The sequence below is a fragment of the Aplidium turbinatum genome, chromosome 3, assembly GCF_918807975.1.
Source record: "Aplidium turbinatum chromosome 3, kaAplTurb1.1, whole genome shotgun sequence".
Classification (NCBI taxonomy): domain Eukaryota; kingdom Metazoa; phylum Chordata; class Ascidiacea; order Aplousobranchia; family Polyclinidae; genus Aplidium; species Aplidium turbinatum.
The window spans coordinates 16,520,118-16,534,838 of NC_137474.1; the positions used below are offsets into that span (position 1 = coordinate 16,520,118).

A 14,721-nucleotide genomic window follows, 5' to 3' on the forward strand; every position below is an offset into this window, starting at 1 on the left:
AGTCACCAGAAAAACGCAAGTTACTTTATTTATAGACTACAATTGTAGTCTCAAGAAAAGAAAATAAAAGAACTATCATTCCGGGAATATATATTAACAATTCGACATTCCACAGAAAAGTTTATCTTATTTTTCAGCTTTTATGACAAACATGCTGGTATACCTGACTGGGATATCGCTTTAATAGAGCTCAACAAACCTGTCACGTTTTCTCCATTCATATCCCCAGTATGCCTGCCCTCTGCAGATGTTCGTTTTCGCCCAGGTGAGGTTTTTCATTTCCAATCCGGAGACTTTTGCTTCATTCCTTGTTTCTACCTATGTCATATTTCTCTAATCATTTCTTATGGAATCACAAATCAAATTTTTCAAGTGACGTCTAATGATTAAGGAAAGCATTATGTAAGCGATTTACTTCATTAATGTATTTGACTTTTACACAAATCTACAACTTCTGTTAGAGAGGAAGCGGGCATCTAAGTCTTGGGTCGTGGCCGGATACAACAGAGGAAAACTGATGACGAATAAAAATTAATTCTAAAAAAATCTCAAAATGTAGTGAAATATATTCAAAGCATTCAAAGAGTCAGAGTCAAGAGTCAAAGCCTACCTAATCGTCAATGATTACTGTTTGATGTATTTTGTGTTATCTAACAGGGAAGAAGTGCATGATAATAGGATATGGCCATCTTGTCACACGAGGAAGCGATCCTAATCACTTGTATGAGGTTGAAACCCCACTTTTGTCCTACGAACAATGCAACTTAGGAAACTACGCAGGGAATATCTCTCCACGCATGATGTGCGCTGGGTATCCTGATGTAGGAAAAAAAGGTTTCTGCTTCGTAAGTTCCTCTTCTCATTCCTATTTTATTAAAATGCCTTTACAATTGTTGCATTGTTTAAGGCCGTCACTCCAAACATACTTTTACGCGGTACTAATTTTTTGATCATTTAAATTTCGCTTTTTTGGCCTTAGTCTAAGTCTAGCAACAAAGTAAGCTTAATCACAAACAAATACATAATTAAGTAGTGATAAGGGAAACTGAGTTTCACGATAAATCGTTTTGACTAAGTTTGATTCATTGATTAAATCTATCCTCGGACTAGGAAAGCTTCTTTGAGAGCTTAATCTTGGCAGTTTTGCATACTACTTATAGAGCCTTTGAACCACTGACGCAGCAGGTCCAATCACTAAGATTGACAGAGTGAAGTTTCTGATTGCTGTTGAAGTGTTGTCTGTGAGCTGTTGGTGAATGTTTGTTTGTTTGTTTGTTTTATCTTTATCCTGCATTGCGGGAAAGCGGACTTGAGCGCTATGCATCGGTGTACGCCTTCCGACATACACCTGATCCACGCTGCAGCCGACGGCAATGTCTGTTTCCGGTTGTCTACTCTACTTATGACTTAAATTTGGTACTAACCATTACTCGAAATCGATCACTGAGTAGAGGCAATTATCGTGATGTTTCTTGCCCAGAGAAACAACAGCAAGTGCGGGTGGCTGGAGTCGAACATGCAGGCTCTCGACTGCGAGCCCAACGCGTTAACCGTGGGAAGTCCTTAGAATGCATTGCTCAAGCACACTCCCCGATAGTTGGACCAGTGCCACTTGATCTTTAGTAGGGCGCTTAACCGCTGAGCTAACGGGGTGGATAGTTTTAATTTTTCTTGGACCTTTCGAGTAACTTACAGCAGGCCTAACATTTTAGATAGCAGTTGTCTGTTTAAATGGCAACACAACAATGCCATTTGTGGAAAGATAAACATGCTATTGCTATTGTAGTCTGACTGGGACTGCTTTTTTGACTTGTGTACGTTTTCACCATTTCAAAAAACTGCAATTTTTTATTTTTTTATTTAAAACATTGCTAATTTATATCTCAGGGTGACAGTGGCGGTCCATTACTTTGCGAAACCGACGATGGAAGGTGGACATTGACGGGAATCGTAAGCTGGAGTTTCGGCTGCGCCCTTGTCGCTAACCCCGATGTATTTACAAACGTGCAATACTTCACTGAATGGCTGAACACCAAAGCAAATTTGAGTTAGTGTTGTTGGTTGAAACATGACTACTTGGACTCGTGTGCGGGTCAACGTCCATTGATCACAAACACGATCGGGCGGTTTAAAGTTTGCATTTTAGCACAGTAGGCCTACTCTTCAACAGAGGTTCTGCGGAACATGTAATGGGGTTCCGTGAATTTAAAGAGTTCCACGATGGTTCCTCTTTTTTTTTTTAAGAAAAATAGAATTCATGTTTCAGTACAGTATATTGGGGCGTCATTCTAACTTCTTTGATCACTGTGCCGCATTCACACTCCAAATAGACCAGTTTTTGTTAAAAAAGAGGTTGAGTGCAGTCAATAACCGAAGAACAAACATTGATGACGGTTAAGTCATTTGTTCATTGGGGTTCTGTGACAAACTCGAAAATAAACCAGTGCTTCCGAGATAAAAAAAAAGGTTGAAGAACGCTGCTCTTGCACGCACAAATGAAAGCTAGCTCATCTAACTTTAAGAGGCTGGAAATGTGCAATAGAAAAATACAGTGCATTCCATACCATAGTTTTTAGTGTTTCTGGCTGCATAGCCGAGTGGTGAAAGCCCTGAAACGGCAATCGCAAGGGCGCCGGTTCGACACCGCTCAAGAGCATACGGCTGTGTCTTTGGCAGGACACTTAGAGGCATGCCTGAAGGTGAACATGAAGATTGTCTTCCTTGCCTTCCCGTCCACTTAATCTAAATCTTTAACCATCAGGTGTAAGCCTGGATACGACAAAAAAAGTGTTTCTGGGATTAGACGGGACGCATGGTGTAGCAATAATGAAATGAAGTTTTCCTGACCCAGCTTGTGCCGTTTACTTTTAATGTTTAAATAAGATCTATCCCACGCAAACTAGAAAGCCTAACATATGTATAGCCATGGCCACCTAAAGATACAGCCTGATTTGTCACATTTTGCAAAAATTTCCAGGTTTTTCTAACTTTAGGCGAACGTTAAAATAAATTTTTCTAAAAATTATATTTTTACGCTTTCTTTCTCTTTTCCCCAGATGACACAATAGGTTTTAACATCCTCACATGTTGAAAAACAAAGAAAATTTGATTTCGAAGATTTTAGTCAGACTGTTAATTTTTCAATAACAGTCTGATTTTGCGTTTTTCAACTTACTTTTTCTCATTTGCTACTGCTTCCCCAAGGCAACAAAAAAGTTTTATGTCATTATTATTATTGTAACTGTCTCCGCCGCCAGTGTAACCAAATCGTTTGACAGCCGCTGGCTTTGATCAGTCTTTCAACAAGGTTGATAGGATCTCCATTCTGTTTTGTCCTTTGCGATGTTTTGCAATCGATGGAGATGTGGTGTGCTGAGCAGGGATCCCAGGCCAGCTTTTCTGATGTCAGATCTCAGCAGTTGTAATAAGTTGGTACGGTGACGTCCGGTTCGGCCTTGGTACTTTTTGCTGCCAATTATTGCAAATTCTCATTATGTCATTAGAAGACAGCAAAAAGGAAAAACATCTCAAAAAATGTCAGTCAAGCACTAACAGTAGCTGTAATCAAAATCTGCAAAATGTGACCAGGCCGCATCTCCAGGTGGCCATGGTATAGTCTACAAATTTTGTAGAATTTAAAAAATATTGCGTGACGTCACAAAATTAGTAAACAACGTTTTTTATAACCAGTACTTTTCAGATTTACCTGTCCCGAATTACCTAAAGAACGGAACATGCGGAGGACTTTTCAAAAGAGGAAGTGGAAGCATTGCAAGTCCAGGATGGCCTGGAAAATATCTTGACGATCAGGAGTAAGTTGGACTTGGACGAAATATGTTTGGCTTGAAAGTTTCAAAAGAACCAAACCAAAAGTTTTAATTTTAAAAAGTTTTTTGGATCAAAATAAATTGTAATGGGCAGTATCATTCATTAGCAAACCACCCAGCGATGAAACTTCTACATGAAATATTATTTAGAGACAAATTTTCTCATAGTTATGATTTAAAAAAAAAAACGTAATAGGCCAACAAAAGGTTAGATGTGTGGTCAACTTCAGAATTGATTTTTTTTTTTTACTATTTGCAATAGGCTGCTTTCGCATATACTTGAATTGGGTGCACCAACACACTGTAATATGATGGTCACTAAAATCATTTATGCATAAGTGATTGTAACAACACTGCTTTGCAAAACAGTTCTACTTTTTAAGAAAAAAAATTGTGGAACAAATTAGTTGAAATCATATTTTTTGTATCTAAATATTTTTTTATTTTAGTTGTGTTAATATTCTAGAGGCTTTATTGTTCATATTTTGTTTATTTTTTTTAATCAGGTGCGTGTACCGTATTTTGGGTGAATTGGGACAAACAATACGACTCGAATTCGAGACGCTGGATACAGAAGGAAGACATTATGATGCAGTTGAAGTGTTTGCTGGTGGGATGCATCTAAACAATTCGCTGGGGTACTTTTCTGGACACTATACAGGCGATCCAGGTAAAACTGACCAGAAAAATATGAATATAAAATCAGGAGTTCCCTGCTGTTTTTTTTTTTTTTTTACTGAAAAGCCTCTGTCATCTGACATTAGACAATCGGCCAACAAGATAAAGTATAGCCTCTTAATTTTCTTTCATATTTACGCCCTGCTCCCACCATAAACAAGTATTACCGCAGATATAATCGTGTGCTATGCCAGCGCTTTTCAACCTTTTCGGTATCGCAGAACCTTTGATTTATTCGCGATTTGGGTTTTTCACGGAACTTATACTAAAAAAAACTTAGAAATCACGATTTGCTAGTAAGAAATTCAAATATCATTATATTGGGCTTACGCTAAAAAAAGTGTGAATGTGGCGCGTTGATCGAAAAATTTAGAATGGCACATCAGCATGCTAAAGCAAGATATCAATTTCTTTAAAAAACGAGAAACCATCGCGAAGTCCTTAAACTCACGAAACCCAACTAAACGTTCCGCGGAATCTTTATTGAAGAGCACTGTGCTATGCTACGTTTCGTAGATTTCATTAGCTCTAACTTTATGAAATTACTTTTCCAAGACCTGACCTTTGAAGTGACTGGAGAGAATGTCGAAGTCGTCTTCTACTCGGACAGCGAGACCAGTGATCGCGGATTCTATGCGACCTACACAATCACAGGGGGAAAGAAAGATTACACAGGTTTAGTAATCCACCCAACGTTGCTGATAAAAGAAAAGTAAAAAGCTTAATAACTGCTGTACGTGATGAAAACAATTTCAAGTCAAACTAAATAAAGACAGCTTCTTGACCAACAAAGCATTTACAGACTAGCTGGCTGGTAAACTGGTTAAGAAAAAGGAATATTGCACAAACAACGCAAATCAACAACCGGAGGCGGATCCAGACAGGAGAGCGATCTACTCCTTAATTAAAACACAGAAAAGTAACTTTACTAACGATGTAATTGCAAGATCGCACTAATTTGGACCTTCACATCACTTCGTTTTGTTGACATCGCCGACTCTCAAGGCTACATACTGGATCCGCCTTTGCTCACAACTGTGAACTAATGTGTTGTAACTGATAGCCTGCATATCTACCCAGGTCCTGTATATCCAATCGAAGTATCACACAGTGAGGGAGATGCTGTAGATGCATTGAATGCCCTACTGAGTTATACAGGCTTGTATGTACCAGACGGCGCCATAATCGGTAGCAGACCATCTTATATTCAGGTAATAAACTCTATTTTACAAAGTCAATATATGAAGTAGTTTTGTATAAAGCATTTTTTTATCAGGATTACTTAACTATTTTTTATCAATAAATAAAAATTCTTCAAAAACAAGCACATCTTAATTCTTTCCTATTGTAGCTCTTACAGTGATACATACTTAAATTGCTGGAGAAAGTAATATAAAACCTGAAAGAATACTTTTGTCTATTATAGTTCAACTGGCTGTCATAGCTTGTAGCAAAACTTCTTTTATTACAAGTTTATGAGACAAATAGAAGAACTTAGTTTGACGTTTTGTAACTTTAGCGTATTTTTTAAGAGTACATTACTTTACTTTTTTTCTTATTCTTTCACTCTTTATGTAGGATAATCAAAGAAAAGGGAAATCATTCCATTTGCCTGCTAAGACTGATAAACACTTTTCACGCAACTCAATAGTCGCACATAGTAAACATCATTTGGTAATTGTTTTTTTGCTGCTTTGTTATCGTAGCTTGGAACAAAGATATAACAATTATTTTAACCTAAAAGTTTTTACGTGCAGCACGTACGTTCACTCCATAGAAATGTAATGACTTTTTTAACGGGTTCAAACTTATCAGCAAGTACGAGAAAATTCAAACGAATTGAGAATAGTATTGAATGCTAAACTACATATAGGGGAGATGCGGGAGAGTTGAGCCAATTTTTGCTTTTGAGCCCATATTTCCGATTGTATGGTTGCTGGTCCAAATGTTGTGTGCTTATGTTGAAGTAGAACCAATTGGCTTCCAATCACTCTGATTAAATGTTAGTCAATATCAAACGTATTTTCAAAATTTAACTTTAAAAAAGTTTTGCCAAATGGCTCAACTCTTCTGCACCTAGAGGAGAGTTGATCATAGGGTTAAAGAGAGTTGAACCGGATAAGGAGAGTTGATCCATGTAATGTAGAAGTTCAAAGTTAGAGTAGCAATGTTCTGCAAAAGCCTCATAAACCTTGTGAGTCATAATTTGTGCTTTCGACAAACAATCAGTGCAGTTAAGAATGACTTTTTCTGTTAAACAGTAAACTATCTGTAAGCCTAAAGTACTGTATATTTATGCACCACAGAATTTTATGAGTGCAGACTTTTTTAAAAGAAAACATCAAGCTTGTAAGCAGTATGCCATAAAATACACCCGGATTTCTACTCGTAGTAGCTCTGAAGAAGATCTCCAGCGTGCTGCTGAAGCAAATGAACGTGGCACCTGGATTCGATCAGCTGCAAACCAATTTGGGGTCAACAACAGGTCCAATTTAGAGCGATACATTAAGAAACGCAAAGAAAAACGTCATGACAATTTTGGATACAAGAAATGTAAAACAGCTAATATGATATTTACAATGGAAATGGAAACCGAACTAGCCAATCACGTGAAAGACTTGGCCTTTACCTATCATGGCTGGTCAAAAGACAAATGTCGCATGCTTGCCTACGAATTTGCTGTGAGAAGTAACGTTGTTATTCCCGATAGCTGGAAAGAGAACAAGAAAGCAGGACAAAGCTTCTGGTTGGGATTCAAAGATCGCCAAAAGTTGTCGATACATAGCCTACTCCTGAAGCGACATGATTAGCAAGGGCAACAGCATTTAATAGATACACTGTTGGTACCTTCTTCGATAAACTTGCGACTGAATGGATTGCTATCACTCCAGCCACAAGACATATAGACTACGGTACTGTATTTAGGAAAAACAAGTTTTACTCAATGTGTCCGCCATTTGCGTCGATAACAAGTCGGAGACGCTTCGAAAAGGACCTGCAAAAGTCACAAATAAATCTTTGAGGTATTTAGGTCCATTCTTTTTTCAGATTAGCCTTCAGCGCTTGCAAACTTTGATGGTTGTGTTTAGTCGAAACCTTGTTCTCCAGGTAAGACCAGACGCCAAAGTCCAGGAGGTTCAGGTCTGGGGATGAAGGAGGCCATTCTTCCTTGTAAATGAAGAACGGCACATTATAGCTGAAAGCCAGTTTTGCGTTCTCTTTGCTCCATGTGAAGGGACAGAATCTTGTTGGAATGACCAGCAGTTAAGTTTTTTTGAAGTGTTTCTTTTCCCAAGGCAACAATGAACCCTCAAGAATATCATTTCAGTAGTTTTCTTGGTTCAATTTCACTCCTTGGTCCACAAAAATCAATGGACTCCTTCCTGCTGATTCGTTGGCTGCGGCCCACACCATCACTGCTTTTGCCGCCCCTTGTCTTCGAGTGACTACCTGGGGTTCCATGTAACCATTTCTTGACCAAACACGATCATTTTGACTGTTAAAATGATGCTAGACATCAAATTTCTTCTCATCGCTAAACACAAGGTTTGGCAGCGTGCCTCCTTCAATGCGTGAGAGCAGAATTCTGGCTCTGGAGAGACGTTTCTCAATAGTATTGACATTTAGCAACTGTTTCTTCATGTATTTAAATGGGCTCATCTTCAAATCCTTCTTGAGAACTGTGAACATGGTTCCATAGGCCACGTTCGCCTTCTTTGCCAGTTTTTGAATTGAATCTCTTGTAACGTTAATTATTGATGACCATTGTAATAGATAAGCCGTTAGGTTAGCTATTCAATCACAGTATAACAAATAATTCAGCAAAGATGGCTTGGGCTCTTTTGTAGAACTCACCATAATGCCTGAAACATTTGCATGATTGGCTAGACTGTTTTAACAAATAGGTTGAAGCAAAAGTCCAGTTGCTTTGATATTTTTGCTTCAATAATTAACTGTTGCAAGCAAGTAGGCCTATAGACCTATCGTTTTTAAGCATAAAACAACAATTTAAACGCTAGAATTGTAGATTTGAAAAAAAAAGTTTCATTAAATAAAAGGGAAAGTTGAGCCATGTGGTTCAACTCTCCTTGACGTGGTGGTTCAACTCTCCTAATCGTAGCCATTTTGAATTTAGCGTGGATTTCTTCAAAACGCTTTTAAGAAGCTGCATGGTAATTGTTGCATACAATCACCTTTTCCAAAGTTACCCTGCACTATATTTGTAATTTAAATATCTTTTATAGATCTAGAGTTATTTAAGCAAATGCCGAAATTTGTCAAATCTACTTTTTGATACATTTTTTGCATTTTCAAAGATAACTTTCCGTGGCTACATCGTGAAGCCTTCTTGATAGCAGTGAAGCTGTAACATTGTTTTTTCATACCACTAGTGACAGTAGAGTGCAATTATGTTAAACGGAATTTCTGCTAGAGGTGGTGGTTCAACTTTTCCTGTGCCTCAACTCTCCTGCATCTCCCCTACGGTGTTGTAATTTTCTAATTAAAGGTTCCATTATACTGGCAACTAAAAAAGAAAATTCAAACCTGATATGGTATTAGAATTTTACAGAAAGAGTTAATATATTTCCGGTAGGCTACGTATAAAATTTTTCAAAACGTCAATGTGTTGCATGTTTGTCTTCATTTTCAGGAGGAGCCAATCTTACTTCTTGATGGAAGCACTGTGCAAAACATTTTATACTACAATGACACTATCGGGCAGTGGAAATTTGTTAACCCAAACACTGCAGGTAAAATTATGTTTAAACACAATTCAATTCAGTTCCGAACCTTTGTTTGCTTGGATCGCTTTGACTAAAATATTTACTTGCGAGGCACTAATAGAGTAAGCATGGCTCTTTAATGGTCTTATGTGTTTTGCAGATACAGGAAATTACTTGTATGCAAATGACAGTGCTGTAACTCCAGATCTTGCCAAAGTTCAGTGGGGTATCCGGACTGAAACTCTTCATGTAAACACAACGCTGAAATTGAAAGTTAAACCAAGTAATACGATAGTTTATACTCTTACCTAAATCAAAGCCTAATGATTAACCGTAAAAAAATTTGAAACTCGTATCTACTCTACATATTTGTTACTTTACACCTTCATTGTTATTATAATTGTACATTCATTGTTGCTTTTATTTTTTTTTAGACTTAACACTTTCAATAAACCCACCTTTCCTTGACTCTGGTTCTAACGTGACGTCACTCAAACCAATCTCGCAGCCAACCAATGTTACTAGCTGCTTCTTCACTTTAACTCACAAGAAAGGTGTGATAGCGAGCCCTGGATTCCCGAAGCAGATAGATAGATCTTGCAGATGGCATATTATGCCAGAGTACAACTCCAGTAGCACTGAAATAATCCAGATTATACTGGTTGTTGAATACTTTAAGACAGACAGTATTCTCAACTTATTTTCTGGAAAGTATAATGGGTCACAGCAACCTTTGCACTCCCTCACAGGAGCAGTGTTTCCAGGTGAAAAATTGATTGTTTTATATCTGTCTTATTTAATTTGGGATAAAGGTTGGTCCCATACTTGATTCCAAGTGTCGGGGATGAAAAAATATGGTTCACATTGTACTAATCCTTCAGCACTAGGAAAGTAGGTTCGCCAGTTCTTTTCTCTCACCGCCTTTCCTTCAGCTCTACTCTACCCAGGGTGTAATAAATTTGGTGGGAGTAGTTGCTGAAAGAAAGTTGGACGATGGAAAAAAAATTGGTCACCTTACTCTCGTTAGAGTGGAAGGTCTAGTGTGATGAGAACCTTATCTTCTCATTCGCCGCTGCTCAGTAACTGAATATGGGATCACCTTACTTAATTACTTTAGCGGTTTCGTGAAAAGTATACATTTTATACTTGAAGAAATAATTTCTTTAGGCTACTTTTTTTTTACCATTTCCGCTTTGGGTAACAGTTTAATCTATAAAATTATTTCCTATTTTGGATCCTTGTTTTATTGGGTTGTCTGAAGGAATTAGTCAAGGAAACCAAATATTTATACAGTCAAATACAATCTATATAGAACAGCGTAATATATAATACAGTAACAAACAATAATTACTATTAATACTACAAAAAGTGCCAAATAACAAGCAAAAAATCTAGGCAGAGAAAATTACTTCAAATATAGTTATTACTTTGTAAAACCTCTACAGTTTGTTTCATCCTAAAAGGGGAATCATCAGAAGGTCCTGAAAATATGCAAAAACAATAAATAGGTAATAGGCTACTTGAACAGATGTTAAACATTATAACCTTAATTTAATCTGCAAAAACAACTCAGAATTACATAGGACTACCTCCATCGGATGCCACAAAAACTTCAATGAAGACGTCCAAATGAAAATCCAAATCTTACTATTTGCGTAATATACGTAAATACAACTATTTACGTAATAATGCATTACTATCTATGTAAATTGCCATAAATTTCCAGACGAAATGTTTCACTCAACGTACAACAACTCATCGACAATGAACACCACAAAAGATCAAACGTCATCGCAGTCCGACTCCGAGCAAACGGAGACATCACTTGATTCAAAAGAATCCATATCAACCAATAAAATGTCTGCACCAAGCTGTGCGTGAGTACTACCCATAGATAGAAAGATTTTAGATGTCACTTTTCAAAATTCTTGCTGCTAAAAGCATTTAATCTTGTATTTATTGTAAGATAAAGATTATAATTATGGATTGTTTTTTACGGTTTACCACATATTTCTATAGTTTCTAGCTTTCATTTAGCCGTTATGACTGTTACCTTAACATTCAGTCGGATACTCAGGCAAATGTAGACCGCGGTCCAGAATCTTAATCACACTTTGAGGGTAGACACAAAGGTGTCTTCTTGTCCACTTAATCAAAGAATGTTTTCGTCATCAGAGAAGTTGACCAAGCGACCTTTATCGCCTTCTCTGCGTTCTGCGTGTTATAAAACTGATTGCAATTGAAAATTGTTGAACCAAAGTGTTTATTTCCAAATTCAAAAACATTTATTTAAAATGCTTCAAAAATTAAAATAAAATAAATCAATCAATCTCACAAGCAATCAATAACCGTGAAACAGTCATCCCAAAGTAGCCATCGATTCTGCATCCAAATAAACAAACTGAGATATTTTACAATACAACAAAATACACCTTAACATCAAAGTATTCTGTCACTTTCGTTACGTAACAACAAAGTTGCATAGCATCCACGCAACGTGACATCAAGCTCAGGAAGTTTGTTTATTGCAGCGATTCTGCTACTAGTTTCTCCAACAGCGACTGCTCTGATGGCACATACACCTTTTTCTCATCGTTAAACGCAACCAACTTTTTACTTGACTGTGATTTGTTGATCAGGTAAGTGATGCAGTGGGAGGTGATAGGCCATTGTAAGTTTACTCCTTTCAAAGGAACAAGGTTTTTTAGCTAAAGTTAGTTACTTTTTTTGAACGTGAAGTGTTATTTACAGCTCAGTTTGTGGTGATAATTTATTTTGCTCTTTACTCTGTTTTCAAATTTCTAAGTTAGCGTTTCGAAAGCACAACTAAACAAGACAAAATTGTTATTAAGTTGTCTGCAAGAAAAATAAATAAACTTACCGACATACCACAACCTACTATTGTGTTCTAACAGCAAACAAACGTAATCATAAGATAATAGACCGATTATGTTGATCTCTTGGTGTTTCGGCATCACTTGAGTTGTGGTGCTCATAGTTTCTTAAAGACGTATTTTGACAGTGGGCTTTGTAGTAATTGCTTAGCCTACGATTTGACAGCCCCTTTGGCAGCTTTACCTTAGCAGCCATGTGTAAACAAGTGTTGTTTGAATTTAGGAACACATTGTTAAGTTGTTCAACTTCGGATATCTGTTTAAAATTTGCTTTGACGTCATGCAGATGCTCAAACGTGTCGTGGTGCAAGTTGAACAGCTTTTTGGGAAGATACGACCAATCGCAAATCTCTCCCATGATGCTTGGACATGCTGTCGATACTTTTTGCCGGCATCCCAACTTGGAATTCACCGCCTTCACCACTCGAGCATTTCCAACCGATATTGGTAATGAAGATTATCGGTTACCGTATTGTTATTATTACTACTGCAAGCTAATGCTGACAACTATATCGGCAATAAAACATTAAAAGCTTTTCAAACCTTGCTTTAAGTGCTGTGTGGGCTGTATGTGTTCCACGTCAAATTACTTTTCACCTTTAAACAATTTTGCCAAAAGACGGTGCACGTAAGAGTACCATCACACGTTTTAGATGGTTATTAGTAGTGGACTTCAGCTGTTGTTGACAAACACCATTCTCCTTTGTCCAGGGTGTAATAAACTGGGTGGGCGTAGTTTCTCAGGGAATGACGGTAGTCACTCTACTCTCGTTAGTTACAGGAGAAAGGCTCAGTATACTGAGAACCTTATCTTCCTATTCCCGATGTCCAGTATCAGAGTATGAGACAACTTTATCTTTACTCGTTTTAAAAAGCTTCATTTTATTATGTAGGTCGCTTAAAAATATAAATGTACACTGTACAGCTTACAAAGCGCCTGATTTATGTGGGAATTTATTCTACTGTAAGGTTACATAACTTTTATCAGTGTTCCAGCTAGGTTGATAATGTATTAGATTAGCGGTTCTTAACTTTTTGCATTGTCGGCACCACCTTGAAATTTCCAATCAATTCTCTCATCTCCTCCTAGGATTGGCAGAAAAGTAGGCTAATAGTCGCCTACAGTTCGAAGTTTTTGTTGAAACCTGGTAAAACAACTTTGCTTCTTACGTCATATTATAACAAAGCTTGTTAACTCAGCATCCCCGCACCACCTAGGCACAGGTATCGCACCTCTTAGTGGTGCGTTCACCCCTGGTTAAGAACCCCTGTAATAGATTGAGTTTCGCTTTTAGCAACATGACCGTTGCTTACTTCAAAGGTAGATACAAACGACCTGTTTTAGCGAGATAGCACTCGCAGCATCAGGCTAAAACAAGTCGTTTGTATCTACATTTGTGAAGTAGGCTAATAATGTTAACCACAATGCCAAGGTTAACTGTTGAAAATCTGTTCCTTCAGTATCATTCAGAATGGGATCAAGGGCTCAAAGAGGGGTACTTTTTAAAACTTCAGAGCCGCTTTTTTATGTTATACAGATGTACGCGACGAGGAATCCAGCGGCGAGGAAATGCAATCAGCAAATGACAATTCAACTTCAAATAAGAAAATTGTGCTAATTTTCGCAGGTGAAAAATCACACCTTCTGACAAATGCCTTCATTTGCTATCACAAAAGCATATGCTTTTATATGCTCAATCAACGTTTTCAACGTTTTCACTTTTAACGTTTAATGATTTTAAAGCATCAAATCAGCAAAATTGTAAATACAATAGAATTGTTGAGGATTGTTTCCTGTATTTTTAACATGTCGCGAATGCTTTTGATCAGCTAAATTTGATTTAGTAGATCTGTGACGAAGGCTGCACATGGTATAGATCAAATGTAGCTTTTCCATACACCCATGCCTTGGATTGGTTTACAGGACCGAAGTGGTATGTAAGAATTATTTTTCAGATATCGCTAGAGAAGGACTCACCTTGCTACTAAATCACCACAACTCGAGTTTAGATAAAGAGGGATTTCTCTTTCGATACTTTGTGGAGGAAGAACAAGGATCGGTTTACAACGAGGATGAGTACACCACCATCCACATCAATCAGCAAGTCTTTCGTGAGTGTTTTAGTTGAAAATTGATTGCGGGAATGATTAAAAATTGTTTTTTAACAAGTCTTCTTTTGTATCAAACACATTTTACATTAGTGTTTTCATTTTATTTCTGTATTTACTGTGATTTATTCTTTTCATTCTTGTCAAGATCAAATATCGAAAAGACAGATCCCTGGAATATTTTCTTTATTCCCCTTGCCTCAGTCAACTGTGTTTCCACTTTTGGCAGGTAAGAAAGAAATTTCAAAAAAAATACCTTAAACGTTAGTCGTTTTACAATAGAAACCCGCATTTCCTTATTTCTATCTTTAAAATATTTTTTTTTATTACCAGTTGTGTATCATTATCTTGTCGACGTTTTACCTCCAAGTAGCGCCTGCACATAGCAGTGAAAAAAGATAAACACTGCATTATTTACATCACCAAATTTATGAATCTATTCACTTCATTAAAGGATCACGATAAAAAACTAAACTAGTTTCATAAAAG

General features: G+C 37.2%; 1 protein-coding gene and 1 long non-coding RNA gene across 2 annotated transcripts in view; both read left to right on the forward strand.

Moving 5' to 3' along the window:
* LOC145766587 (uncharacterized) overlaps positions 1-14,721 on the forward strand; it is an 82,678-nt gene that overhangs the window by 49,269 nt on the left and 18,688 nt on the right. Inside the window, exons 37-49 of the mRNA XM_082578305.1 lie at positions 138-265; positions 658-845; positions 1,888-2,047; positions 3,701-3,812; positions 4,334-4,497; positions 5,061-5,180; positions 5,586-5,716; positions 6,812-7,251; positions 11,761-11,868; positions 12,410-12,570; positions 13,662-13,751; positions 14,080-14,235; positions 14,381-14,461. Coding sequence (XP_082434431.1) covers positions 138-265; positions 658-845; positions 1,888-2,047; positions 3,701-3,812; positions 4,334-4,497; positions 5,061-5,180; positions 5,586-5,716; positions 6,812-7,251; positions 11,761-11,868; positions 12,410-12,570; positions 13,662-13,751; positions 14,080-14,235; positions 14,381-14,461 — 2,039 coding nt within the window. The remainder of the gene's footprint in view (positions 1-137; positions 266-657; positions 846-1,887; positions 2,048-3,700; positions 3,813-4,333; positions 4,498-5,060; positions 5,181-5,585; positions 5,717-6,811; positions 7,252-11,760; positions 11,869-12,409; positions 12,571-13,661; positions 13,752-14,079; positions 14,236-14,380; positions 14,462-14,721) is intronic.
* LOC145766397 (uncharacterized) lies at positions 9,162-9,801 on the forward strand. The gene is made up of 3 exons (XR_014288716.1): positions 9,162-9,256; positions 9,390-9,512; positions 9,664-9,801. It is a non-coding gene; the product is annotated as an uncharacterized LOC145766397 (long non-coding RNA).